At 33.9% G+C, this 27,233-nt stretch overlaps 5 protein-coding genes across 5 annotated transcripts; 2 read left to right on the top strand and 3 right to left on the bottom strand.

The window, feature by feature from the left end:
• Positions 1-1,261: 1,261 nt before the first annotated feature.
• LOC111688197 (protein insensitive-like) lies at positions 1,262-2,500 on the top strand (the record flags this gene model as incomplete). Its single annotated transcript, XM_023450681.2, has 1 exon — positions 1,262-2,500. A coding segment is annotated over exon 1 (1,239 nt), but the record flags the coding sequence as incomplete, so codon positions are not given.
• A 394-nt stretch (positions 2,501-2,894) lies between these two features.
• LOC124419270 lies at positions 2,895-5,669 on the bottom strand. The gene is made up of 2 exons (XM_046947903.1): positions 5,433-5,669; positions 2,895-3,931 (listed from the first exon to the last, which is right to left on the bottom strand). Exons 1-2 carry the CDS (start codon positions 5,667-5,669, stop codon positions 3,233-3,235), a joined length of 936 nt encoding a protein of 311 aa, XP_046803859.1. The 3' UTR covers positions 2,895-3,232.
• Positions 5,670-9,904: 4,235 nt separating this feature from the next.
• Positions 9,905-13,606, bottom strand: LOC111684101 (N-acetylglucosaminyl-phosphatidylinositol de-N-acetylase). Its single transcript, XM_046949788.1, has 4 exons — positions 12,560-13,606; positions 12,203-12,493; positions 12,000-12,093; positions 9,905-11,375 (listed from the first exon to the last, which is right to left on the bottom strand). The coding sequence occupies exons 1-4, from the start codon at positions 13,017-13,019 to the stop codon at positions 11,198-11,200; spliced, it is 1,023 nt and encodes a 340-aa protein (XP_046805744.1). The 5' UTR covers positions 13,020-13,606; the 3' UTR covers positions 9,905-11,197.
• A 1,606-nt stretch (positions 13,607-15,212) lies between these two features.
• Positions 15,213-23,842, top strand: LOC111684095 (phagocyte signaling-impaired protein). Its single transcript, XM_023446219.2, has 11 exons — positions 15,213-15,782; positions 15,872-15,973; positions 17,506-17,730; positions 18,090-18,283; positions 18,370-18,668; positions 20,768-20,921; positions 20,991-21,263; positions 21,321-21,516; positions 21,581-22,713; positions 23,144-23,333; positions 23,573-23,842. Exons 2-11 carry the CDS (start codon positions 15,916-15,918, stop codon positions 23,758-23,760), a joined length of 2,910 nt encoding a protein of 969 aa, XP_023301987.2. The 5' UTR covers positions 15,213-15,782; positions 15,872-15,915; the 3' UTR covers positions 23,761-23,842.
• Positions 23,843-24,211: 369 nt separating this feature from the next.
• Positions 24,212-26,486, bottom strand: LOC111684097 (transcription factor Ouib). Its single transcript, XM_023446221.2, has 5 exons — positions 26,213-26,486; positions 25,447-26,153; positions 24,664-24,798; positions 24,485-24,595; positions 24,212-24,423 (listed from the first exon to the last, which is right to left on the bottom strand). Exons 1-5 carry the CDS (start codon positions 26,363-26,365, stop codon positions 24,291-24,293), a joined length of 1,239 nt encoding a protein of 412 aa, XP_023301989.2. The 5' UTR covers positions 26,366-26,486; the 3' UTR covers positions 24,212-24,290.
• Between the last annotated feature and the right edge of the window lie 747 nt (positions 26,487-27,233).

Raw genomic sequence — 27,233 nt, 5'->3', positions numbered from 1 at the left:
GTTTCTGTAAATTCTAATTTATTTTATATGCCAACAGCTGGAATGGACGTTATACATATATTTTTGGAAAACTATGTTAAATGTATCATGTGTTTTCGTATATTTGGATAAGAGTGTGCATAATATACTAAATTTTTGCAGGGCTTTTGGATTGATGTGGACTAGTGACGATGTTCTATGGTAACTATGTCAAATTTAGCATATTGTTTATATCTGTTCGCCGGAAGCACATTAGGTCCTTAACGGGAGAAACTAGGGTACTGACATTTTCCATAAGTAAGTCTCTTGGTTAACCGAGTTTTCAAAATCAGATAACCGCACACCAAGACTATTGATGAAAATTGCCAGTATTTGCGTAGAACAAAGTTTCTATGTAGATCTTGAAAGAAACATAGTTTATGGTTTCTGGTAGCTTAGGTTGATACGGCATATATTTCATCAAATCCGAAGAATTACACCTAGGCGGTGACTATCTTTGATATTTTCCTGGACGTAATTTCTAAAAATTCGTGAGAGATGTGTTATTGGGGAAAAAAAGTGTCCCAGAGTTCCTCTGTGCTCTCTATGCCCTTTAATTGTTCGAGTCCACTGATCCAATTTTGGATAGTTGTAACCTTGCGTATACCATTATATTAATAAAGATTTGCTCTTTCTGAGGACGATGGGACTTTTTTTGTAAGAATTATCCCATAAAATCCCTGTGGTTCTACCCACCTTTTGGAAAGCTTATATCTGAAGGAATATATATTTGTATAATGATTTCTTACAGTCAAATACTGTCTTAGATTTTATATTTGATTTTGGTATGGTTTCTTGAAAGACATCTGTAAAATAGTTGATGTCACAGATTTATGTCCAAACTTCTTTTGAAATTCTCATTAATATTATAATTATTTAAATACTACACTATAGTTAAGGATTAGTAAATTGTTTGATGGACCAGCTGTTGGATTGTAAAACAATTGGAATTTACAAATCTAGGTAGTTTAGTAAGAATTTATAATGACCTTTCCCACTATCCTTGATCTAATTGGTAAGCATTCTAGTTAGTGTAACAGGTAGATAAGGATTTCAACAGGTAAAGAGAGTCGATATTAGACAACTATTTAAAGCAGTACGTAATATGAACTTCCAAACAGAACTTATTTGAAGGCCAAAGTATAAAGTGCTAAAGTAGAATTTAAAAAATATATTCTAGTCGATTTTTAAATATTTTTTTTACCAAACTTTTGCTGATATTTAACTAAGAGCAATATCTAAAATGGAAGCAAAAATGATGCAACCTATGACTGTAATGGTAGGATCCGTCAATAAATTTAAAGGCATTTCACAAACCGAAGATCGGCCTTTAATGGTTAATGCCTGGTCACAAACTACAAGCAACGATTTTGCATACTTATATCAAGTCGAAAATGTGGAAAAACAATCTCAAAGAGAAAAGCAACTAGAGGAGAAAATCAAAGTACTGGAAGAAAATCTCAAGGCCCATAGCGAATTGTTATCACAAATACATGCCACCTCCGCTAGGACATCAGCATTATTATCCCAACAGCAGCATACATCAACTTCAGAATCTATCAGTAATGACAGCTTCAACAGCAATATCATAAATGGGACAACACAATCAACTCCAAAAATTGTTAATGCCATCAACTCAACCTCCCAAGTAAATTGTTCTCCTAGTGAAAGTGTGAAGTACACTATTATTGCAGAAGGTATGGCAAATCATAGTGGTGAACCCATTGAAATCGAGCTGGCTGAAGATGATGGAGCATTAAATTTAAATAGTTCAGCCGATTCAGAGCGCTTGGAAATTTGTCTGGAGCCCGAAGAAAATATAGATGTAAAAACTGAATACAGCATTAAAAATAATCGAGTCATTGAAACATCAACGGATACTACACCCAACGAGCAGTATTTTATAAAGAAGCGTAAGCTGACCTCAGAACAGCTAGATGTTTCTTATAAGCCTCCGGTACAAAAGCGTCTTTGTAATGGAAATAATTTGCCCAGGGCCGGTAAAGTCCAAATTAAAAACATCCAAACCTTAACACCAGTGCAAATCAACAAAAACTCTTTAGCCTCAGAAAATAGTAATTCACCATCGTATAATAGTGAAGGTGGCGTTAATATTGACAATGTCATGGTATCAATAGGACCCAATAATACCCGCATACCAGCCAAACTTTATGAGAACATGAATTGGACTTCGGCCTCTATAGCGACAAGAAAACTTCTTATGGCCATATTCGATCGGAAAGTCTTGGCTACACATTCGATGACCGGCAGACCTTCGCCAGCATTTAAGGATCAAGGTAAACCCCTTAAACAAATGTTGGATCCGTTAATCATAGCCGACATTATATTTGCCGTTACACGCAAATGTAATGTTTCCGATAAGGAAGTGCGCAATGCCATCACCACCAAATGTGCCGACGAAAATAAAATGATGAAATTACAAATTAACAAACGTACGGCGATGAGAGGATTAAATAAAGAAAATATGAATTATTAATAAAATTATTAATTTTGTTAAATTATTAATTATTAAGATTAACTTTAAGTATAAGTTATCTTTAAAAATTAAGTTTTGTAAATAAAAATTATTTTTAAATCAATTAATAACATTATTCTGTTATAGTTCTTGTTATTGTAACAGGTTGGTTGTAACTGGATGTTTACAATCTTCGGCCGATTGAGAATGGGGTCGTTCCGGGAATGTCTTAGTTCTTGTTGTTGTTGTTGTAGCAGCGACACCTGAAATTACACGTATATATATATATATTTAAACATTATTCTTTACTCTTCTTCTTCACTCTGGTTATCCAACTCCGTTAGATCTAAACCCAGTAGACGAGCCGCATCCAACGGCTAAGTCCAAAGGGATTCAGGTTCCAACTGAGTTGGATTTGCCCTACAGTTAAAAAGGTGTTGAACATTGTGTGGGCCTTTTCTACACGCAGGACAAAGATCTTGAATGGTGTCGTTTATTCTCGACCAGTACGAGTTTAAACGGGTACACCATCCGGATCTAAGTTGTGCCAATACCACTCTAGTACGACGTGGTAGGTTTCGTTCCTCGTTTGCAACGGATGGGGGACGACCTCCCAGTATTATACTATCGCGGTGGGAATTGATGGAGTCTTCCACCGCCTGTTGATGGATTGTATTCAAAGCTGTCCTGTATGAGCTTTCGTCCTCTATATCATCCAGGTGTTCTTGGATGTCACTCTCATACATACGAAGATCTTTCCTGACATGCCTCGGGGGGTTCTAACTCCGTTAAATGGTGGTTAGGGTGGTCCCTCCGATGACATCCCAGTAGGAACTGCTTTGACAGTATGATGTTATGTTCCTTAACTGAAAGCATCTTCGTTTCGTCATGCAGATGTTCTTCGCATGGCATTTGAATGCAGCCTGTCACCGTTCTTAGGGCTGCATTTTGACAGCTTTTAAGCTTCTTCCATTTCGTGTCGCTAACTCTAGGTGTCCACACTGGCGCTGCGTAGTTTACCACTGACCGGCCAATCGTTTGATAGGTAGTCAACAAGGTTTCTTTATCCATTCCCCAAGTGCTGCCGGCTAGAGAATTGATTACCTTGTTTCTACTTCGCATCTTGTTGCAGATTGCAGTGGTATGCGCTGAGGACATAAGGAGGCTATCGAATGTGACACCAAGTATTTTGGGGTGATTTACCGTCGGAATTTTTTCGCCATCGACAGTCACATCCAGTTCTAGCCCTACTTCCTTAGTCCAGGTGGTGAAGAGAGTTGCTGAGGATTTCGTAGGCGATATTTTTAAATTCCTTAAATGGAAGAAGCTGGAAAGATCACATAGGTAACTGTTTATCAAGCCGCAAAGGTCATCAATACTATTGCCCGTGGCCAATATCGAGCAGTCATCGGCGTAAGATATTATTTGGACGCCGTCCTGGGGTGTTGGGAGTTTAGACATGTAGAAATTAAACAGGATCGGAGAAAGAACTCCACCTTAATTCCACCTTAATTCCCTGTTTAATTCTACAAGATTTAGATCTCTGGTTCCTAAACTCCACAAATGACTGTCGTCCACACATGTAGTTCACTAGCCATCTCTTGGTGTTGTCAGAGAGACCAGATGTTAAAATGTCTCTGAAGAGAATGGCGTGATTGACCGTATTAAACGCTTTTGATAGGTCGAGTGCCACGAGGACCGTTCGTTGACATGGTCGAGCCTAATTAAGGCCGCGGCAAACTTGTGTGGTTATGGCGGTTAAAGCTGTTGTTGTACTGTGCTCTAGGCGGATTCCATGTTGATGATCTGCAGGATGTAGGTGTTGTTGTAATTCCGGGAGGAGTAGTGCCTCAAGCGTCTTGGCAATTGGTGACAGGAGGGAGATAGACCTGTAAGATTCTCCCTGGTTTGCACTTTTCCCTGGCTCCAGCAAGGGAACAACCCTGCCCAATTTTCTGACCTCGGGTATTATAAGGGTTGACATCGACAAATTGAGGACCTTTGTAAGGTACTCAACTCCCGGTTCATCCAAATTGTTCAGCATCAACATGGATATAAAGTCTGGGCCAATAGCTTTCGATGACTTAGCATCTCTGATGACCTTCGTAACCTCGCTCGTAGTAAAAACATATGGTCTGTCACTGACTCGAAGATCGAAGATAAATTGACGTGCAAAGTAGTTCGAGCAGCGCTTGGGGTCGGATATGGCAAGCAGAAGGGGGGGGGGGGTAAATTCCTAAACTTGCGGTTGGTAAACTCTCTGAAGCTTATCCAGTCTGCCTTTTTTGATTTTTATATGTCCGGCGTTCAGAGACTATAAAGTCGGTCGGTTTGTCAAGCTTAATTATTATGGGTAGATGGTCTGATGACAGCGAAACTATAGGTTGCCAGGACGTATAGTTTAAGAGACCAGCACTACAAATTGCTATATCTGGCGAGCTCGTGCAACTACCCATAATTCTGGTGGGGGCATCGTCATTCACTGTGCAAAACGTGGAGTTGTCTATCTGTTCCGCAAATGCTATACCCCTCTGGTCATCCCCGAGATTCGAGTGCCAGAGCTCGTGATGAGCATTGAAGTCTCCCATCACGACACGGTTATCACCTTCCAGGAGGAATTTGATGTCAGGGCGATAGCCTGCAGGTAAGCTGTTGCCTGGCGTAATGTACACTTTGAACAGCTCAATTTCGGCAGCACCTGACTTAACCGCAATCCCTTGGTGTTCGATGTATGGATCTGGGTTATTAAGGTCAGGCGAAATGAGTCAGTACTGCACAGAGTTGTGTACAATGAATGCGATGCCTCCACCACCGCTCCTTGCGCGATCCATTCGCAAGATGTTGCAATTATTACAACGCTGTAATTGGCAGCTGGACGTTAATTTGTTTCTTGGATCGCTGCGATCTCGACTTTATGATGCTGCATAAAGTGAGTTACCTCTGTGATCTTACTAAGGAGGCCGTTACAATTAAACTGCATTAATGTCAACACTTCAGGTCTATGGGTAGCAATTTGAGGTGTTAGTGGCTGCGAGTGTATTTGTTGTTGTGGCTGTGGGTGTTGTAGTGGCCTGTGTTGCTGTTGTGTTAGATGCTGTTGGGGAGGAGGTGTAGCCGTGCTCGATTGCGTCGATGTTGATGACGTTGAGGACGGTGAAGGGGGCAACGAAACCATCACTCCACTCCCCAAGATTATTCTGACCGCTGCAGTTACGGTTGGCATCTTTCCTGAAGTGGACCCACTCGTTGCAAACGGTGCACCTAACTGATGGTCTGTTAGAGTGCAGAACTCCGTGGCAAACAGAGCAGTACCATGATCCTGGATTTTGTTCAACTCCGGCTCGGACCAAAAGAATACGGAGCAGATTTGCCGGAATAGTCTGCCCCTTAAAAGAAAAAAGAAGAATAGAGAATACATACGTGTAAAGTCGGTGTGGCTGGGATGACAATCCTTGGTCGTTGTTCGTTGAACTCCGAGTCGTTCCGGTGCGAAGAACCGATTGTCATGGGAACGGTCTTAGTTCTTGTAGAACCATGCGGTGTTCTTTGGTTTTGAGGATTTCATCACCATTCTATTGCTGTACTTTTCCGATACTATGGCCAATTTGCTTGCTTTATCTGTATAGATTCATTGGCAAGGTTGTTGCGCCAAATTATTCCGTATAATATTCTGAGGCACTTGTTGGTAAAAACTTGTATTTTTTTACATCTGTATTGCTGAGTTTACGTTAGTTTTCTGTACACTGATTGAAGTCATCTGAATGCTGCTTTCGTTTTATTTAGCTGCCCATATTTCTGGTGGGGTCATTCACTATGCAAACCGTGGAGTTGTCAATCTGTTCCGCAAATGCTATATCACTCTGGTCATTTCCGAGATTCAAATGCTAGAGGTTGTGGTGAACATTGAAGTCTCCTATCACGACACGGCTATCACACATCAGGAGGAATTTGATGTCAGGGTACAGCTGAATACAAACGTTGCCCAGTTTCGACAGCAATTTGTTGTTACCTACAACTGTGCGTTCCAATGGTATTGGTAATGTTGATATGCTATTTTCGTTGAAACCACCCACGTGTATTATGATATCTCATTCCCCGACAGAAGGTTCTACGTACCGAAATGACCCGAATTATTCGTCCAAGGGCTGTCAACCCCCGCAAAAACAATACAATTTTCTGATGCGGAGCAACATATTCCGGCATTGCTGCTCCGCATTCTTTTGATCCGGACCTGGTTCTGCACAGTTTGCCAGAACGGATATGTCCATCCAATTAAGGTTTGGGCTGGTTTCATCTCAGGAACTGCTCCGAATTTAACCATCATCGAGAGTGATCGGAAATTTTCGTCGCCACATCCTCTTACTTCCTCAGCTCACGCCACTGCAATCACGCAGAAATTGCGAAGTAAAAACAAGGTCCTCAAAGCGCTAGCCGGCAGCACTTGGGGTATGAATAAAGAAACCTTATTGGTTACATATAAAATGATTGGCCGGTCAGTGTCTAATTATGCAGCTCCAGTGTGGTCACCTTCGCTCAGTGATACCCAGTGTTGTCATGTTGATGGGATGTCATGGAGAAGTCATCCCAATTTTGACATCACATATTTGGATAATCCGCCGAGGCATGTTAGGTAGGATCTTCGTATATACGAGGAAAACATATGCAGATATGTGCAGGATCCACCGGATCGGTCCTCGTATTCGTCAGCTTTGAACGACATTCATAGAAACGCCATAAATTTCGCGGTCGCAGGATACCGCATGAATGTCGTACTTGGTGGTCGCCCACCGCCTATAGCAGGCACTAAAGAAAACCTGCCGCGGAAAACAAGAATAGTTCTGGCACAACTAAGATCGGGGTGGAGCCTACTGGGCGCGTATAGACCGTGCCGTCCCCAACGAATATCCTGCATGTGGTCAGGCCCCTCATGACACCCACCAAATATTTAACTGCTCAGCCAACCCTACTTCACACTGTCCAATGGATTTATGGACGCATCCAGTTGAATTATACCAATTTTTAGGACTACATTGATGTAGAACCCTCAACTAGATTATTTTATAGTTTAAGCTGTTACAACAACATGATATCTCCTCTGCGAATATTACTGAGCGTGATTATAAGTTGTACGTCTTTTTTATATTGGGGCACAACACTGTACTATGATTTTTTTGCTGCAATGAACCAAGGTGTCAATTAGTTGCGCTAAACATGCCAATCTTAACGGTTAATATGTTGAGAGTCAGCAATGAGGTGGCAACTTATATTGTGCATGACTTAAAAAGTCCCTACAGTCTTGCGACGTTTTTGGATATACAGGGAGCTTTCAATATTATGATGATTGAGGTAATTAAATGTTTGCTTGTAGAGCTCGACGTTCAGAACTTCTTAGTGAAGTAAATAGTCTGCACGCTTAGCAGCGGAATTAGGTTATCTCAGGTAGCCATTTCGGCTTTACTTGGGTCCATGTTGATCCCTTTGTAATAATACCTGTAAGAGAAGAAAGAGAGATAGGGAAAAGTGGAAAAAGAGACGTTGGCAAAGAGTACGATTTTAAGAAAGAGAGAAGACAACAGACCAGTTGCCAAACAGTGTTCTTATTGGATTCACAACCATTTTCTCAGATTAATGAAATCCTGAGATGTTCTAATTGAATATTCGATAAATTAGACAGATCAACAAAGTATGTCGATCCAAGCGTCCGAAGTCTGGCATCCGCCAAAGCTGGACACTCACATAGAAGATGAGTAATAGTTTCTTCTTCAATCGTGGAACGGAAGACCGATGCGTCAATGGTTATCAAATTTACAGTGGTCAGTGATAATTGATATGAGCTGCGATCTTGGCAAACCAAGTAGATATTTAGACCTCAGTGGATCCATTTGTGGTCACAGCGCTTTAGCTGTTGAGCACGTGTACTCACGTGACCATTTGTCGCGAGCAATGCAGAGACAGGATTCAGTAATCTGCTTCTTTATTGCAAGTAGTGGAATGTCGCAAAACTGGTCTATTCCCAGTCTGCTAAGCAGGTTGCTTGTCAAGGAGTCAGCAATTCTATTTCCATTCGAAATCCCGTGTCCCTTTACCCAAATTACCGTGATGTTCGAATGTCTCGCCATCTCATTGAGAAACGTCCGGCATTCATGGACAAGTTTGCATGTTGAAAACACACCAATTGGGGATTTAATAGCAGCTTGACTATCGGTATAAATTTTGATATGCCTGTTAGATATCCGATAGTACCTTAGCTAATATTTCAGCATGAAAGATGCTACATTCATCATTAAGTCGGAAGGAGATTTTCGTTCCAAATTCCTCAATGAAGATGCCACCGCCTTTCGCCGTCTTGAATCCGCCTGTGTATACTCGGAACCAACTATTTGACGGAAGGAAAGATTCCTGAGAACCCGAAGAGAGATCTGGCCTCAGATGTCATAGCCAATTGCCTGGCTAGAAGGTCAGCCGGTAGCTAGTTGAGCATATTGAACAACGCCTTTAAAGGAGTAGCTCTAAGAGCGCCAGTTATAAGAAGCGCAGTAGTTCTCATGACTTTTTTCCAGTTGTTCTCTGAGTGAAGCCTTTTCAAGCGCCTGCCACTACACAACAACCCCATATAACATGATAGGTTTGATGACTGCATCAAAGAGCCCCAGCATGTTCCGATGGCCATCCTACAAACATATAGTGCAGTAATTGCTATAGATGCCCTTTGTACTTTAAGATAACTTCCTATCAAGGATAACGCCTAGATATTTAGCGCTGTCCGAGAGTTTTAGTACCTCGGCGTTTAGGCAAAGAAAGGGGAAGTAGAGGAAAGTGGGTGTTTTATCTGCTACTATCGGTTAACGGAGTTCAAAAGCAATTTAAATCAAAAGGCAGAAAGATCACGGCTTATGTAGATGGCGTGGTGTTATCCTAAACTATTAAGGATCTCGTACTTTAGGCTGCCTGTGTTACTTTGGAAAGAATGTAGTGTCTTTCAAGCAGAGATCCTAGAAATCTGAAAGCGACGATAATGATATGGAATCATATCGATCTAAGATCGGTTGTGTCAATTTACGTCAATATTTACTCTTAGAATATTGACGCGTCATAAGGTACATTCGCGCCTGGTTTAAATTTCTGAGTTGCTCTAAAGGACATTATGAGGCTGTGTTGGACTCCGGGTTACTGCAATGTTTATGGACGGAGTAGCCAGATTATGTTCGAAATACTAAAACGTATTGATGTGAGCGTTACCAAAATAATTATAGGACTTGATGCTGTATTAGGATTCTAATAGCAATACTATGCTCGTTGAAAACATAAGTCCTAGGAAATGAAACTCTTTATATGCCTATAAAAACTATATATTTTTAAATTAACAGAATTATTTTATTTTATAAATAGATCTTTTTTTATTTTACAAAAAAAGGAAGAAAAATCAAATTAAAAAGATTTAAAACATTTTTTGTCTTCATCGCTTCGCTGCCATTATTATTATATAAATATGTATATATATTTAATAAAAGTACATCCTAAACTTATGAATTACTTTTTTTCACTATTGACTAAAAGATGTTTATTAAATCAGTTAAAAAAACACAACATACTTTAGATTTAATATTACACTATTTTTGTTGTTTTTTTGTTTTTCTTTCATTTGTTTTATATTAAAAGCTATAAATTGCAATTATTTTTTTCTATATACTTGTATTAATAATACATTAAATAGTGTACTAAACAATTAAATAATAATTATATTATATTGCATGTACAAAAGGAAGTATTGGAAATAAATTGTAAAGAAATAGAAAATATATAAGCATTTTATTGGAACTGTGTTATTGTTAGGAAATCTCAAACTGTACAGCGGGTGAAATTTAATTAAGGATAAAATGATTAAGATTTTTATTTAGTTTTTAATTTGTAGGTATTTTTTTGTTATATTAAAATGTAATTTTTAAAAGTACATTTGCAATTTCGTTTATTTGAATATTGTTAAAGTGATTTTAATTAAATTTCACCAACTGTATGTGAGGATTTGAAAAAATACATATATAATTGGCTAGGTTTTAATTACAGACATATTGTTTTATTCTAAAAAAAAGGAAACTATATAATTATTTGTTTAAATCACCAGCTCTAAAAGAAATGGTTCGGATATGTACCCTTAAGAAGAAATTTTCTTAAATTTGTATTTGTATATTAAAAAAAAATTTTGTTGTTTTTTTAACATACTTTTTTATCTAAACAGTGTACTTTTAATAGGAAAGAAAACATTTTGTTAAAATAAAAATGAAATTAATCATTAATATTTTGTTGTTGTTAACTACAAACTAAACCTGAAATTATACAAAAACAAAAAATACATATTTATACCTAAAGTATAATAACAACAAAAACAAGTGAAATTAAAGTATTTATAATTAAAAAAAAAAAGTATCTAAGGTTTATAAAGCGTTTTGTTGGTTTGATTTCTTTTACATGTAGAATCGTCTGGACGCTTTTCTAACGCGTTTAGTATTTAAGCTTTGCAAAATAAGTAAATAAATAAACAAAATTTGTGTCAAACACTTTTTATATAGGTTAAAAATTTTTCTTTTTGGATGTGTTTTCCGAAGGTAATATGGTTTTTTTTTTTCTTTGCAAAATTGAATTTCATTTTTGGTTACAGCATGTGTTCCATCGATCCATCCATCAATCATAATCATGTTTACCGTTTCAATTGTCATGTATTTGCATTTCTAATTCAACATCATACAAATTGACTTCACGCATTGAGTTTATAAACATGTAGCGGGAAAATATTATATAGAGCCAACGAAACCATTTCATTTGTGATTCGTGTTTTTTCATGGCACAACGTATGACGGATGCTTGTTGCCAGCTCAAAATGCACCTGTAATTGGAATAAAAGTAGTGGTGTATGAGGAAATGTTTACAGCGGTAAAATAAATCGTATTCCAAGTAGGGATGAGTTAAAAGATTTTCAAAAAAGATAGATAGGTAGATAGATAGATAGATAGATAGATAGATAGATAGATAGATAGATAGATAGATAGATAGATAGATAGATAGATAGATAGATAGATAGATAGATAGATAGATAGATAGATAAATAGATAAATAGATAAATAGATAAATAGATAAATAGATAGATAGATAGATAGATAGATAGATAGATAGATAGATAGATAGATAGATAGATAGATAGATAGATAGATAGATAGATAGATAGATGTATTTTTTATTTTTCCTAAATAAGTTCTTAATAAAAGAAACCACAAAGGATCTCAATGTTTTTCGATCAGGAAATGAGTTGCATCTACCATAAATACTTATTTTTTTCAATTTCCTTTTTAGATAATTGCATTTAGATTTACATAAGAATAAAACCTCATTGTCAGGATATTATTCTACTCGCTTTAAAAACATTTTCGAACATAATATTATATTTTTCATAATTCCTCTACTGCTTGATATTTGCTTCAAAATTTATTTATAAAAGTCCTTAAAAACTCACCAATGTTTTGACATGAAACACGTACAGATTATATCAAAAATAGATAAATATTTCCTTAAAATATTTATAGAGTCCAAGGCATAGAATTTACAATCTGAAAATAGATATTTAAAGTATTTAGTCATAATTTCCTTAATAAAAAAGTTTTCTTAATCACTTTACAACAATAATAAAATGCATGCAGTATTTCATTTACCACTTACCTTTGGGTAATAAATTAGCTAAACATAAGGACGCAGCTGCATAATAAACAGCACAATGATTTGGATGTTGACTAACACCGTCACGATCAAAAGTAAATATGGCCTGAATGCCCAACGATTCGACAGTATGCAAAATAATATTGGCTACCGCATCGGTTTTCCAGTCAACATTTGGATCATCGGGTAAGTTGGTAGCATTGACTAGTATAATATTGCCTTCGGGAATACCTAACAGTGTACAGGCTTGCCATAATTCTTCACGGCGTTTGGCACCTTGTTTTTCAAAATTTCCTACAATGAAAATACAAAAGAATAATAGAAATATTTCAATAAGGAAAATAAAATTTCATCACTTACCATTCGACAGGCAGAGTAAATAAATTTGACATTGCTTATGCTGTGCTAGTGAATAGAGCAGAGGGCCAAAGAACATACATTCATCGTCCGGATGTGAGATTACGAATAGAATTCGTTTGGCAGTTGTATTTGCTGCTGGCCATGGCAATCGTATGTTGCCCAAACCCTTGTAGCGGAAGATTAAGGCGTATATGGAGAGGCATACTAATAAGTATACCGCAATAGCGTATATCAAGTGCTCCAGGGCTTCGGTTGAGGTATTTACGAAACGTCTATAGATCGCCTGGGGTTGGAGAGCAGCAACGGTGTCGTGTAGTACTCCGGATACCGTGTAGTTGCCCAGCAATTGTTCGCGCTGCAGCTGGTAAGCCTCGTAAATGTGAGCAGTGGCCGAGCCACAAGTTGTCACAGTCGTATTGATGATCGAACCAATGACAGCATTCAGCCAAGACACATTCATTTCATTGCAAAAAACCTTTAGGCGAAAAATTTCAATCTTGTCTTCTCTTCTTCTCCTTTGTGCTTTTGTGCAGAGTCTTTATTTTTATGGTTTTATTTTGTGGTCGCTGATCTTTTATTATGTTACTACCGCTGCTGCTAATGCTGCTGCTATTTGTTGAATTGAAGTTTATTGTCGTTTGGCCTGTTTGTCTCCGCCAACTAGCAGCCGTTTGAAATCCTTTAAGAATTATTTAATTTTAGTTTTTAAAAAATGTTAAATTAATTTTAATCCCAACTAGGGACACCAAAAATAACTAAATAAACCGAATAAAAGAATTTTTATGTATAAAAAAAATTAGCCAGGAACTTTTTTTAGCACACACACACTGATTTTTTCTGTCGTTTACTTTTGGCCAAAAACTTTTGTTTTCAAAATTATAGGAAAGTGTATAGTCTATGGTCCCAAATTTTTATATCCCTATAAGATTTATTTAACTGTTGGAATTCAGGCCTCATTTGTTTTTCTTCTTTTTTTATTATTAATGTTTTATGTCTGCTCCACTGGTATCAGAGCCCTGCGACGACAAATATTAAGGGCAGCGGCTAGCACTGCAAATTACGACGACGGCATTAAATGCATTGTAAGCCGGCTAAGTTTTCAGCAAAGTTTTTAAATAATTAATGATTTGAAATAAAAACGGGATCTAAGAAATTCGTAAAAACTATTGTATTTATTTATCTCGTTATACAACTCATTTTCATGAAAACTATTTCTATTTCAGCTCATGAAAGATATTTATGTATATGTATATGCATTTAATTTTTTAATATCTGATATCAGTTTAGGGAGAAGTTGTGTAAGAACAAATTGCTGATTCATTGTATGTCCTCAGTGTTAGGATTGTACTGTGCTATAGCCTGCACTGTCGAAATGATACTCATAGTTTAGAAGCGTTGTGTACTTTATTATCTTCATTGGACTGATTCCTCTAAGCTCCGCAAAACTCTGAAAGAAATAAGACTCAAAGCATTTAAACCGATATATTCTGGTTTATATATATTTCTTATTATTATTTGCCAGTTTTCCCAAGATAGGATAATTGTAACAAAATATCTATCCCAACATATCTGAGATGCTTCATTCTGACTTATATTAGTATATTGAAAATCTCTCATAAGCGAATAGTGTCCAGTTTCATTAAAATTTAGCTGACCATTTTGTTAAAGGCTTATTTACATTTTTAGGGCGTATGTGTATGATCTATTTCTAAGATTCACACATTGTTTCAGTGGCTGTGCTTCTACGATATACTCAGTGCCACTACTCTATTTACTCTCTCAATAAAGGCAGCATGACTACGTGTGTTCATTATTGGCCACCAGAAAATAGAACCACGCACCATAATAAGTCTAAGACTTTTATGAAAAATCGACTTTTTGCATTTTATGAAAAGTCGACTTTTCGACTTCGACTTTTTGCATTTAGTTAAAAGTCGATTTTTTGACTTGATTCATTTAATTAAAAGTCGATTTTTCGACTCTTCGACTTTTAATATTTTATAAATTGTCGACTTTTCGACATTTTTCGACTTTTTCCGGCTTTTCGACTTTTTTGACTTTTTCCGACTATTTTCGACTTTTGACTTTTTTTCGACTATTTTCGACTTTCCGACTTTTTTCGACTTTTTCCGACTAGAGTTAAAAATTTATAAAGTTGCCAGAAGCGTAAATTTATAAAGTTGCCATTTTCGACTTTTTCCGACTTTTCGACTTTTTTCGACTTTTTCCGACTATTTTCGTCTTTTTCCGAATTTTTCGACTTCTTTCGACCTTTTCCGACTTTTTTCGACTTTTCGAATTTTTTCGACTCTCTCCGACTTTTTTCGACTTTTATTTAAATAGTCGACTTTTCGACTTTTTCATAGACGATAGTCGAGTTATCGACTTTTTTGGAACAAAATAGTCGACTTTTTTCGACAAAAAGTCCATTGTTCGATTATTCGAAAGTCGATTTATAGAACCCTACATCTTGGTGGACCCTACATCTTGGTGGACCAGGTCTTAAACATTAAAAGTAAAATCAACCAGAAAAAAAAATTTCTCAGTGTTTTATTTTTAAGTACTTTTGGCAACCCTTTAGCTCACGCTGTTTTCTTATTATCTTTTCATATGACATTTAACACATATTCAGTTTGCGCTGACTTTTCGTAGAGAAAAAGAATATTTTTTATTTGCAGTCGCTAAGAAAAATACTTTATTCCATTGAAAATCTATGAAAAAATTATTAAAATATTAATTTTAAATTGGAATGTAAATTATATAACAGTCCACTATAAGCCGTTTATAATAATACTGATAAAAGAACTCGACTTTTCACGATAAATCTCAAATTTGTAAAAAAAGTTACGCGTGCAACGAGGCAGACATACCGGTCGCTGAAAAAAATCTATGCAGAATTAAATAAAAAAGAAATAGAAAAAAATTTAATTAGAGCACGAGCATTTTGTTGTAGTGGACTAAAAAAAAGAATAAATTCCTTCAATTTATATATAGAAAATATATATAGAAATACATTGTAAAAATAAAAAACCGAAAAGATATTTCTGTTAATTGCATTGACCACCTGCAATTTTATTTATTACTCTTTTTTCTATTTTCAAATGAACTTTGAAGTGTTAATAAAAATAGTAAATTAAATTAAACACCCAATGAAGGTGCAGGTGAATTAAATAGCTCCTCATCTATAACATCATCTGTCGTTTAGATTCAAGGGAATTAAAGTGTGTGTATATTTTCGCGTATATGAGTGAAGAAATATTACTTGTTAAGTGAGAAAATAACCAAAATTTAAAACATAATTTTTAACCGTAGAGCGAATCAGCCAATCAGTCAGCTAGGCAATTATTTAAAACGTGATGTCACAACACGTGCAAGATCCGGCTGTATTTGAGAGACGTTTACGTCCAATTTATGGTAAGTGTTAATATAAGAAATTGGATATGTTTATAGGTTGTTTACTAACTGTTTGGAATGGTATAGAAATCGTTATTATATAGGTAGTTGGGCGCTAAAAACGAAACCAGTTGGAAGATAGCAAAATTGTATGAAATTTTAAGATATCTGTACTTTAAATACCATTTGTCTATGTTTTACTCATAGTAGAAAAAATAAAGGTATAACCATAGTTTTACTTTGATAATGATTTAAAAAACAAAAAAAAAAAAACAAAAAAAAAATAGAAGAAATATGATGAATCTGAAAACCAAACATTTCGATAAACAAAGCGTTTTCCAATAAGAAAATGTTGGTGATTATAATAGCGATCTTATTAGGAGAAAAATATTTATACTAAGCATTAGGAAAAATGTAAATTTTCCGAACGGGCAAAGAAACAGTAATAATCATAGATATATAGATTGATTGCTTGATATGTAGGTAGATAGATAGATAGAAAGATAGATAGATAGATAGATAGATAGATAGATAGATAGATAGATAGATAGATAGATAGATAGATAGATAGATAGATAGATAGATAGATAGATAGATAGATAGATAGATAGATAGATAGATAGATAGATAGATAGATAGATAGATAGATAGATAGATAGATAGATAGATAGATAGGTTATTGATTCCTTATCGATTCCTTAGGCATACATACTTTACGTTAAATTATAAAAGAAAAAAGTTGTGGAAATTTTAAATGCGTATTGCAAAAGTAGGTTCCAATTCTATTTAAAAATTTAAACATAACAAAAGTAATTATTGTTTCTTTTGATGTTTATATTGAATAGATTTTTGTGACAGTTTCTCAAGAACAAAATACATATCCTCACTTGAAATGCAAAAGGGAGTAACAACACTTTCAAAAAATTTACAGGAAAAACAAAAAAAAAACTAAATAGTTGTCTATTATGTTGTATTTTAAGATTTTCTGACTTGCGAAAATTACTAATTTGTTTTTACATTCTTTTGAATTTCCTCTCAAAAAATGATAGTTTTTGACAATGGATTTTCTAAAATTTGTAACAACATGTATTTTGATGATCTGGACAATTTTCAATTCAAAAGTCAATATTTTCGTTGTTACTACTTTTTGCATTTGAGCTGACGATATTTATCATTATAAGTTGTCTCCATAAGTACTTTTTTTTGTAAAATATTTAAGTTCGTATACACTTAACAAAAACAAATAATTTTGGTAATTTAAAAATAGATATTGTTTCTAGGTACTTAAATAAAAATTATTTATTTGGCTATGTATTAATATTAGAAATAAAATACATACATATTTAATAGTAAAGATATATTAGCACAATTTTAATTATTTTTTCTAATTTATTATGCTTTTAATTTATTTAAAAACATTATGTTATAATTAATTGTAAACCACTACCTATTACATTAATCATTTAAAATTATGCATATTAATCATTTTCTTTTAAAAACAAATACATTTTAAATAAAAATAATTCGTAATTTTTGTTTTTCGTTTACTATAGACAACTTGGAGCTTGGCAATAATCGTAAAGCATTACAAGAGACCGAAAAAGTTTTAAAAAAACATCCAAGTCTTTTGTGTGCCAAAGCACTTAAAGGTCTGGCGCTATTACGTCTGGGACGTTATGAAGAAAGTCATGGTTTTTTGCAAGCAGTTGCCGATGAAAAGCCTGTGGATGATGCTACACTGCAAGTGCTGTCATTTTGCTACAAAGAACTAGAGCAATGTACGTGGGTAATTAATCAAAAATAAGAACAAATTAATAAAAAAAAATATAAAGAAATAACTATATATTGTGTTTTGTGTGTGTCAGTGCGTTAAGTTAAATGCAAATGCAGACAAATTATTTTAACATAAAGTGAAATTAAATTAAATTCATTACAATTATTAAAAACAGCTGTCGGCTTTGGTTTTTTTGTATGTTAAACAATTAAAAGAAATTTTCATAAAAATATGAACATTATGGTTAATTCATTATAATTAGGGATTTATTTAGTCTTGAGTTTTTAAAGAGTAAACATAAAATATTCATATATTTTAATTAAATTAATTTCTTTTTTTATTGTGTCTGATTTTATTTTCTAGTGGACAAAATTGTGGAAATTTATAATTATGCCGTAAAACAATCACCCAATAATGAGGAGCTATTGGCACATCTATTTATATCCCATGTTCGTTTGGAAGATTTTAAAGCACAACAATCGGTGGCATTACAAATGTACAAGGCACAACCTAAAAATGCCTATTATTTTTGGGCTGTTATGAGTGTTGTTTTACAGGTGTGTATATTCAAATGAAATCTTAAAATTTTTAAAATATTAAAAAAATTACACATACATATATTCTATTGATTTATATATTTTAGGGTATACGCGGCCCTGAAAGTCACAATGAAACCAAACGTAAAATCTATTTATCATTGGCTCAACGTATGGTGGATAAAATGATTCAAGAAAATAAATTGGAATCAGAGCAAGAAGTCTATTTGTATTTACATATTTTAAAATTACAAGATAAATTTAAAGAAGCTTTGGAATTCCTTAATGGTCCCGTATGCGAAAAGTTATATCCTGGTGCTCCCATCTATTTGAAGATAAATCTTTTGAAAGAACTTAAAATGTGGCAAGATTGCAATACATTACTTAAGGATTTACTGAAGGATGAGTGAGTACATATTTTGTGTATAAAATATAAATGATATCATCATAATCAAGCCAAATATGAACGAATATTCCCCCCGGGAATTTGTAGACTTTTACATGCTTTAAGCATATTTTTCAGAATACATTATAATATAAAGTGCCAAAATAATCAGGGACTGTATAAAAAGTAAAATTAGGACTATGTAGCTCGACAATTAAATGAAAAACCAGACCCAGAATGGTGTCTTGCTGACAGTCGACAATGCTTGTACTTCTGCAAAGTTTGTGGAAACCAATAAGAATACTCTTGAGAAGTTTGTCCACAGCTTAGCAGATGTTAAATCTTTCACGTATACGCGACACTGGTGTCCCAAGATTACGATATAGAGCGTAAATTCGAGTTCACGGCTACAGTAAAAGGTTATATCTGGGCCAACGAAAGAGTAGAAGACAAAGAAGAGCACATTGTTTTTCTAGGCCAGATTGCGAAGTTAACATTTCAGTCTAGTGATAAGCAACTTATGTTACGCAGGCAAAATGTTGCTCAGTTCGACAGAGTATACCGTTTTGGGATGGTCATCTCTCCCAACAGGTGGTTGTTGACGTTAAGGGCAGGGTTCAATTTAAAATTAGGACATGTTATATCAACGTCTGACTTATAAATAGAAAGATTCAAAATTGAAACTCAAAACGCTACCAAATACAAACAATGTAGGACCACATAAAGATAAGAATAGAAGCAACCGCTTAATAAAGATTCCCGACATTAAATACTGACCATAATGTCTAATTACTAGATATTTAAACTAAACTATTTAAAGGTTAGTATTTTGAACTAATATTTAACTAAACAATGACACATGATTTAAGCTGAACAATGCCTTATCCACAAAGTAGGATCAAAAAAAGATCAACGACTAAATAGAAAATCGCTATTAAAATCACTAGTAAAAAAGATTCCTTCTGCGATTGTAGCAGCATCCTCAATTTTCTCTCTGTGTATTTTTTGTTTATAAAGTCCCCAACGCTTTAGTTCTATAAGCATTAGTTGATAATCGTAGATACTGTCGATTTTTTTGCTTTTGCAGTTTTTCTTAAAAAAAATTACCTCCACCTTCTTGAAGACAAAAGTTCTCTCTTCGCCCTCATTCTTTTAATCCATAGAGAATTCCTTTTAGTATTCTTCGTCTTATCCTTCTTCGTTCGATCAGCAATTTAAAAATGAAATGACATATTCTCTATCAATTTTCCGAAGATTTGTATTCTATTAATTTATAGCAAATACCTCCAATATATCCCTAGTTTCTTAAAGGTATCTATCGTCAATCCCATCAGATTTACCCATGCTGGATCTAGAAAGCGACGGAACTCCCTTGGGGACATTAGGAGACTGTTTGTCATTAGATTGTGTTGGGTGCCAGGGCACTGTAATGTGCAGCGTAATGAAGTTACGGACGAACTAGCTAGATTTGGTTCGAACCTTGATATAGATGACAGGGAAAGGATGGTAAAACCACTCATTTGTCACTATAATAGGTTGATATTCGAAAGAATACGCGACATCATTAACCAGTCCTGGAATAGTAGATTAGATTGCTAAATATCAAAGGCCCTGTGGCCAAAACTTGTTATGGGTGCTACCAAAATACTTGTAGGACTGGTCAGACGCAGTCTAAGGGCTCTGATAGGGATTCTAACTGGACACTTTGTCAATATGTGGGACAGTAGTGTAGCGGACTATTGAAGGTTATGCGAAGATGAGGAGTAAGTAGAGACGATCGAGCATATCATTTGCCAATGTCCTAGGGGAAAGACTCAGGCTGAAATGGCTAGGGAATAAGATCCATTGTGAGCTGGGAAAATTGTGAGACTAGAACCTGTGTTTTGGCTTCTCTGTTTTCTGAATCTTCACTTTCTTGAAGGGAATCACAATGGAACTTATGATCTTCTAATAGACATATATCGTTTCTACGGTGCATAACCCTTCTTAACCTAACCTAACATACCCGTGCTTCACGATTCCGTAAGCAATTCCCCTGATCAAAGTACTCCCCTTCTATACATAAATTTTTGATGAAGTACTAAATCTCAACAATTCATTACCACTTCTTCTTATTACAGAGACGATCGTTGGGATTACTATCAAGATTATCTAACGACTTGTTTTGAGCTCTTAAAACTCCAACAAACCGAAGCGAGTGCTGAAAAAAGCGATGAAGAAAAAGAGAAAACCATATTAACTATTTTAGATGAGTGTCACGATTTTCTGTGTCAGGTACTTAAGCTTGGTGTTAAAAACTTATTTTCTTTTAGAAAAAAACAAAATTAATTTTAATTTTCACAGCTTATTGAATCGGCAGAGAAAAAAGTACGTGGTCCCTATTTGGCCCGTTTAGAATTGCACAAACGTATGCGTGAACTTAATATGGATGCTGAGAAATTATTGGGCGATTTTGGTGAATTAGTTATAGAATATTTCCGTTTGTTTGGTGATAAACCCTGCTGTACACATGATATCACCTTGTTTTTGCCTTCAATTTCCATGCAAGCTAGACAAGATTTGGCCAATAAATTGTTGCTGGAAAGTGGCATTAGCTCAACAACATTACCACAAAATGTAATTATTAATGTTTTATTGTCTTCATAAAATTAATCACTGAATAATATTTTGCAGAAAGAACAAATGCAAAAACATATTTGTGCTTTACAAGTATCACGCATTTGTGGCTCACATTTAGAGTTGGAAGTGGAGCATCGTTTAGCATTTTATACTGCATTAAAACTGCACTATGAACATGGTTTGAGTACATTTGGTAAAAATCTATTACCCACAGATATGGGACCCTCAGATCCCTATGCATTATTGGCAGGTAAAGCAACTAACTAATGAGACAAATTCGTAAATAATTAATATTACTTTTATACCGATTTTAGCCAATGTTATGTACGACATTAGTCAACAAGAACAAAAATCAGATCGCATATTTGAAGCTCTCTGTCTGCTGCAATATGTTCTGCGCAACAGTACAAGTAATTTTCATGTTAAACTTTTAAGTCTTAAAATCTACCACATGTTGGGTTGTCATTTGGGCGCTCAGGAGATGTACGATTATTTGGAAATCAAACAAATACAATTAGATTCCATGGGTTATGTGCATTGTAATCCACTAGTATTATCGGGACGTTTCTCTATGTCACGCTCGGTGTTTGATTCAACTTTGAAGTTCTTCACCAACAGCTATAAAGAGCGTTTGGAGTATATAGCGCTGACCTATCGTTTTTGTACATTTTCAAAACTGGAAGAGTTTATGAATTTTAAAGAACGTTTAACGAACAGTTTACATTATGTATCAAGTTCTGTAGAGGCTCAACTGTGTGATTTGGTCATGTTGTATGGAAATGTTCAACAAAATCTCAACACCTATATGGTAATGTCTATAGATCCGGCAGAGGATCGTATCTCATGGCATGAATTAAGTGACAATCGTGATTTGGGCGCACTTATACGCTGGGATCCCATACATTTAGTAGATGTTGAAGAGCAACGCAAAGAATCCTTTAAACAAGAAACGGAAGTATTGCACATACGTTCGCTACTGCTGCGTTTAATTGCATCTTTCGTTGATCTCTTCCATCCAACATTGAGTGCTAAATATTGTCGAGCCGCTGCTTATAATGCTAAAGAATGTCAAAATTCGATTTCCACACCCGCCAAAGAAATCGCTGTCGTTGAATCGTTGTGTGATTCATGGCTGGAAGTTTTTAAACGTTTACGTGCAGCCGATATTAAACCATTACACAATCGTTTTCTAGTCAATCTTTTGCCAACACGTTTGCATTTACTACTCGAAATGCCATATGAAAAATTCTTCAGTGATTTGGCTACTTTGGTGAAGCAAATGTATGTGGGCGATACCAATTTATCGCTGCAATGTAAAGTGGTGAGTGATAATGTAGTCGCTGTTGTCAACTTATGCGAAGCAACAATTAAGGAAAGTGATGAAGCCACCGAGGATGGTTTGTGGCGAAGACGTGAATGGCAGAGTAAAGTGGCTGTTTGTTTAGAGGTAAGTAAGGAGGGATGGATTGATAGATAGATAGATAGATAGATAGATAGATAGATAGATAGATAGATAGATAGATAGATAGATAGATAGATAGATAGATAGATAGATAGATAGATAGATAGATAGATAGATAGATAGATAGATAGATAGATAGATAGATAGATAGATAGATAGATAGATAGATAGATAGATAGATAGATAGATAGATAGATGGATAGATAGATAGATAGATAGATAGATAGATAGATAGATAGATAGATAGATAGATAGATAGATAGATAGATAGATAGATAGATAGATAGATAGATAGATAGATAGATAAATAGATAGATAGATAGATAGGTAGATAGATACATTAATTAAGAAGTCCTTTGTCGGTTTTATACTTGGTTTAAATAAAAATATAACATCTCTACGCATTTATTTTCAGATAATTTCGCTATATGCTTTCATTTTACAAGCAATACATGAAAAACTCCAAGCTTCGCCAAAAACCAAACAAAAGCGAAAGCAAAATGCGGAAGTCGAAAAAGTTATAAGTGAAAAAGAACGTTGTCTACTAATTATTGAATTGATGCGTCAATTGAAATTGGAAATCAAACGTTGTGATAAATTATTAAGTAAGTACTGAAATAAAACCTTAATTAGATTAAGATAATATTTATAATGAAGAACCCGTTTTATAAATCACAAATAAGGGAAGATATTTTAATTATTTTCTTCTTCCTTAATACACAAAAAATCAAATAAATCTTTCTGCAGTTTCTGCGAAAGATATATTTGTAACATTATTTGCCCTTAAATAGAAAAATATTTTATAATTTTATTTTTTTTTTTTTCATATTTCTTTAAATTCTAGTTAATTGGAAAACACCAGCACTGCCTAGAAATCTTAATTCCTTTATGGCTGATATGTCTTTAAAACCCGAAGTAGAGGCTACGCTGATAGGTGATGTTGCTTCAACATTCAAAGAATCACATGAATTTATGGTGACTGAATTGAGGAATCTATTAAATGATAAAGTTCGCATGTTATTAAGTAAATAAAATCATACATAGTATACTTTATTATTAAAAAAAATAACACTTATTAAATAATATTATTATTAATAAAAAATAATAATAAAAATCAAACTTTTCTTTTGTGAAAATTGTGTTTTTTTATTTAAATTTTAAATATTTAAAATTTCTTGTAATTTTTTTCGGATTTACATATTTAATAATTCACTTGCAAAAAAAAGTTTAACAAAACAAGTTTAATTATAATGGAATTATATGCAAAAATAAATTAAACAAATAATTAAAAAAAGATAAAAATTATGAACATTTAAAAAGAACTTTTCTTTCAACCTTTTTATTGTTATTTATTTTAGTTCTGATTTATTTGTTTATAAATATAAATTATTTCCAAATATAACAGAGAAAATATGTTTGTTTTTATATATTTTATTTATTAAAATATTTTTTATAATTTATTATGATTTAATGAAACACAAAATGAATGAAAATAAATTTTAATAAACAATTACACAATTTACACAGTTTTTGCTTTTTTTAACGTTAATTTCAACAGATTTTTATGGGCCCATATTATTTTCTGTTATATTTGCCAGTTGTATTTTAGACCTCGGATCATTTTGATGTTGTAAAGTTTCCAAATGAGCACGCAAATGATGTTTCCTTATAAAAGATTTGCCACAGATTTCACAACTGAAATTTTAAGGAAAAAGTGAAAAAAAGTTTTTAAGCAATTATTTCAGCGAAAACTTACGCATATGGTTTTTCTCCAGTATGTATGTACATGTGATATTTTAAAACAGTCGAATAGGTAAAACTCTTGCCACAAGTCTCACACTTAAAAGGTCTTTCGTTTCGATGAATTCTAAATAAAGTTAAAAAATTGTTATAATTTCAAACAGAAATCAATTTTGTTCTTAAACATGAGTTTACCTTTCATGTTTTGTTAAAGTTGAATGATCACTAAATGATCGCGAACAATAACTGCATGTATAGGGTTTAGAGCCCGTGTGTTTTCTCATATGACGATTTAATTCAAAATTACTATGAAACGCATCGCTACATATTCTAAATTTTGGATAAATTAAATTTTTAAGAAATACAGAACAGAGTTGTAAATGAATCATTCATTTTTGAATTGATTCGTGAACTGTTTGTGAACTAAATTAGAACATTTTGAATTACATAATTCTTTTTACATAAAACTGAAATTGAATGAAATTTGAGTCAATTCACATGAATTTGGTAAAATTAAATTGCAATTCATTTGGTAAAATTAAATTGCAATCCATTTCCACCTCAAATGAATTTGGTAAATGAATTGCAATTCCTTTCCAATTTAAATGAATTTCAATTCCTAGCCAATTTAAATGAATTGCAATTCCTTGCCAATTCAAATGAATTGCATTTGCTTTCGAATTCAAATGAATCAAGTTGATTTTGAATTAATCCAAATGAATTAGAAATATACTCCAAGCTCAATGTTTTCCATGATGAGGTCCGGATCCAAGATAGAGCTTTAAAATTTTCCTGCAGAATTATTTCATTTAGATGTACTTTTACATTGAATTGCTATACATTTGAATAAGAATCGAATTGCAACTCATTTGAATTAGAAATGAATTTCATTAATTTTGAATTGATTCAAATTTCATTTAATTCTCATTTTTGTGAAAGGAATTAATTCAAAATTAAGACAATTCGTAAACAACTTACTCGCATTCAAACTCTTTCTTATCGCCATGTCTTCGCATGTGCATATCCAAAGTATAGCGACGCTGGTATATATTACCACAAATTTCGCAAATATGTGGTTGGTTGTATTTCTTTTCCGTTTTGTCTCGGGGTTTTTTCTCGCGTATAATTGCAGTACCATCAGATGAGATATCCAGGGTCTTTGACGTTTTTTTCAATGCTTTTTTCGTTTTTGCGGTAGATTTTTTGTTGCTCTTAAGAGATTTCTTAGGTTTATCGAAATCTTCAGCTTCATTTAATTCTAATGATCCTATTGACACATCAGAATCATCATCATCTTGGTAATCCTGATCCAACCAAACATCATCATCATCTAAATTGTGAAAATCATCGAATTCTTCTAAATTGGAATCGTTCTCATCTTTTATAAAATCTTTTTTACTTTTTATGCACTCTTTTATAGGAGAGTTGGAAGAATCTTTCTGCTTTTGTCTTGTTTTGTGCTGTGTTCGTTGGCTTCTCTTTTTAGTGGCGTTTTTGTCAATTACCAGTGGATTGTCTTTGGGCGCAGATTCCTCAGGCAGTAGAGGACTGGAATTGTCACTAACAAGAAATTCTTTTAAATATTCATTAGAATTACGACAAATAGTTCGAAATTTATGGGAAACTTTTAAAAATCCATAGCATTGACCGCATATTAAGGTGGGTATTTTATCATGATGTATTATCTACATATATTAAAGAAATTAATAGATTTTTAAATCACATAAATATCACTTGAACGTACCTTAATATTAGCACATTGTTCAATTTTTTCGTAGATATGCAAATCATCAAAATCCGAGCCCATATCAAAAATTGAAGACATTTCTTCATATGGATTGTTTTGTAAACAAACTCGACATGTGGGCTTTGACAAATCGGGATTAAAAGAAGTCATAGATCACAATTTAAACAAGAAGAGTGTAGCTTAGCAAATTATAAAAAAATGGTCCTCCGGAGTATTTATAATTTAAATTTATATTGTTTACAGCGTATTAATAAATATAAACAAAAATAAAAACAAACAGCTGACCCTAAATAATACCAGGGATGGCAAAATTAAATTTAATAATGTTTCAACTTTTCTATCAAGGTGCATTAATGAGGTAGTTGTGTGATGTAACACTACCCAGCAAAAATAAAACGAAATTGATAAATGCGTATAATTTTTTTATTTATGGTAATATTATTTGAAATCTGTTGTATTCTATATAAAATTTTGCTTCCTAATTACTTACAAAAACAAACATAAAATTTACTTCTTAGAATGACTTCAGAGATATTGAATTTGGTATCAAATAACAAGAGTTCTTAATTCGGCTGTACCGAATATACCCTTCACCATGGTGTGTTAAAAGGAACAGTCGGTCACAAAAAGTCCTCTTTTACTTACACTTCGGGCTCAACATGCTTAATTTCATGTTTCAAGATTCAATGTTATAGAAAATTCCAAAAAAGTACCTTTTAAAAAAACAAAAAAGTACCCAAAAGTTACCTTTTATAGATTCTTGCCTAATTCAAACTCTACATACTTAATTTCATATTTCTAGGTTCAATAAAAAAAGTACCTTTAAAAAAAGTACACCAATCGGCTTAGAATCAATTTCTGAAAAAATTTTAGAATGTAATTCTGGTTCAAAAGCTTTTGTTGAAATTTTGCAATTTCATATCTTCGAAGTACATTACGTTCATAAATTTTGAATGATTTCCCAGATAGCCAATTGCAATATAACTTGGGACCAGTTTGATCCCTTTATATATAATTG

Source organism: Lucilia cuprina, chromosome 4 (genome assembly GCF_022045245.1).
Source record: "Lucilia cuprina isolate Lc7/37 chromosome 4, ASM2204524v1, whole genome shotgun sequence".
Classification (NCBI taxonomy): Eukaryota; Metazoa; Arthropoda; class Insecta; order Diptera; family Calliphoridae; genus Lucilia; species Lucilia cuprina.
The sequence above is the reverse complement of the archived record's forward strand: the minus strand, read 5'-3'. Positions and strand labels throughout refer to the sequence as shown.

What these genes read in the sequence shown, in the direction of transcription:
- LOC124419270 (XM_046947903.1), bottom strand. Translation starts at nt 5,669, where the DNA reads ATGGTTTCGTTGCCCCCTTCACCGTCCTCAACGTCATCAACATCGACG. An exon ending in TCCTTAGTAAGATCACAGAG is followed by an intron (nt 3,932 to 5,432) that starts GTAACTCACTTT and finishes CCAACACCCCAG; the next exon opens with GACGGCGTCCAAATAATATC.
- LOC111684101 (XM_046949788.1), bottom strand. Translation starts at nt 13,019, where the DNA reads ATGAATGTGTCTTGGCTGAATGCTGTCATTGGTTCGATCATCAATACG. An exon ending in AGCTAATTTATTACCCAAAG is followed by an intron (nt 12,094 to 12,202) that starts GTAAGTGGTAAA and finishes ATCTATTTTCAG; the next exon opens with ATTGTAAATTCTATGCCTTG. An exon ending in TGTTTCATGTCAAAACATTG is followed by an intron (nt 11,376 to 11,999) that starts GTGAGTTTTTAA and finishes TTCCAATTACAG; the next exon opens with GTGCATTTTGAGCTGGCAAC.
- LOC111684095 (XM_023446219.2), top strand. Translation starts at nt 15,916, where the DNA reads ATGTCACAACACGTGCAAGATCCGGCTGTATTTGAGAGACGTTTACGT. An exon ending in ACGTTTACGTCCAATTTATG is followed by an intron (nt 15,974 to 17,505) that starts GTAAGTGTTAAT and finishes CGTTTACTATAG; the next exon opens with ACAACTTGGAGCTTGGCAAT. An exon ending in TTATGAGTGTTGTTTTACAG is followed by an intron (nt 18,284 to 18,369) that starts GTGTGTATATTC and finishes TATATATTTTAG; the next exon opens with GGTATACGCGGCCCTGAAAG.
- LOC111684097 (XM_023446221.2), bottom strand. Translation starts at nt 26,365, where the DNA reads ATGACTTCTTTTAATCCCGATTTGTCAAAGCCCACATGTCGAGTTTGT. An exon ending in AACAATGTGCTAATATTAAG is followed by an intron (nt 26,154 to 26,212) that starts GTACGTTCAAGT and finishes TAATATATGTAG; the next exon opens with ATAATACATCATGATAAAAT. An exon ending in ACTGGAGAAAAACCATATGC is followed by an intron (nt 24,424 to 24,484) that starts GTAAGTTTTCGC and finishes TTAAAATTTCAG; the next exon opens with TTGTGAAATCTGTGGCAAAT.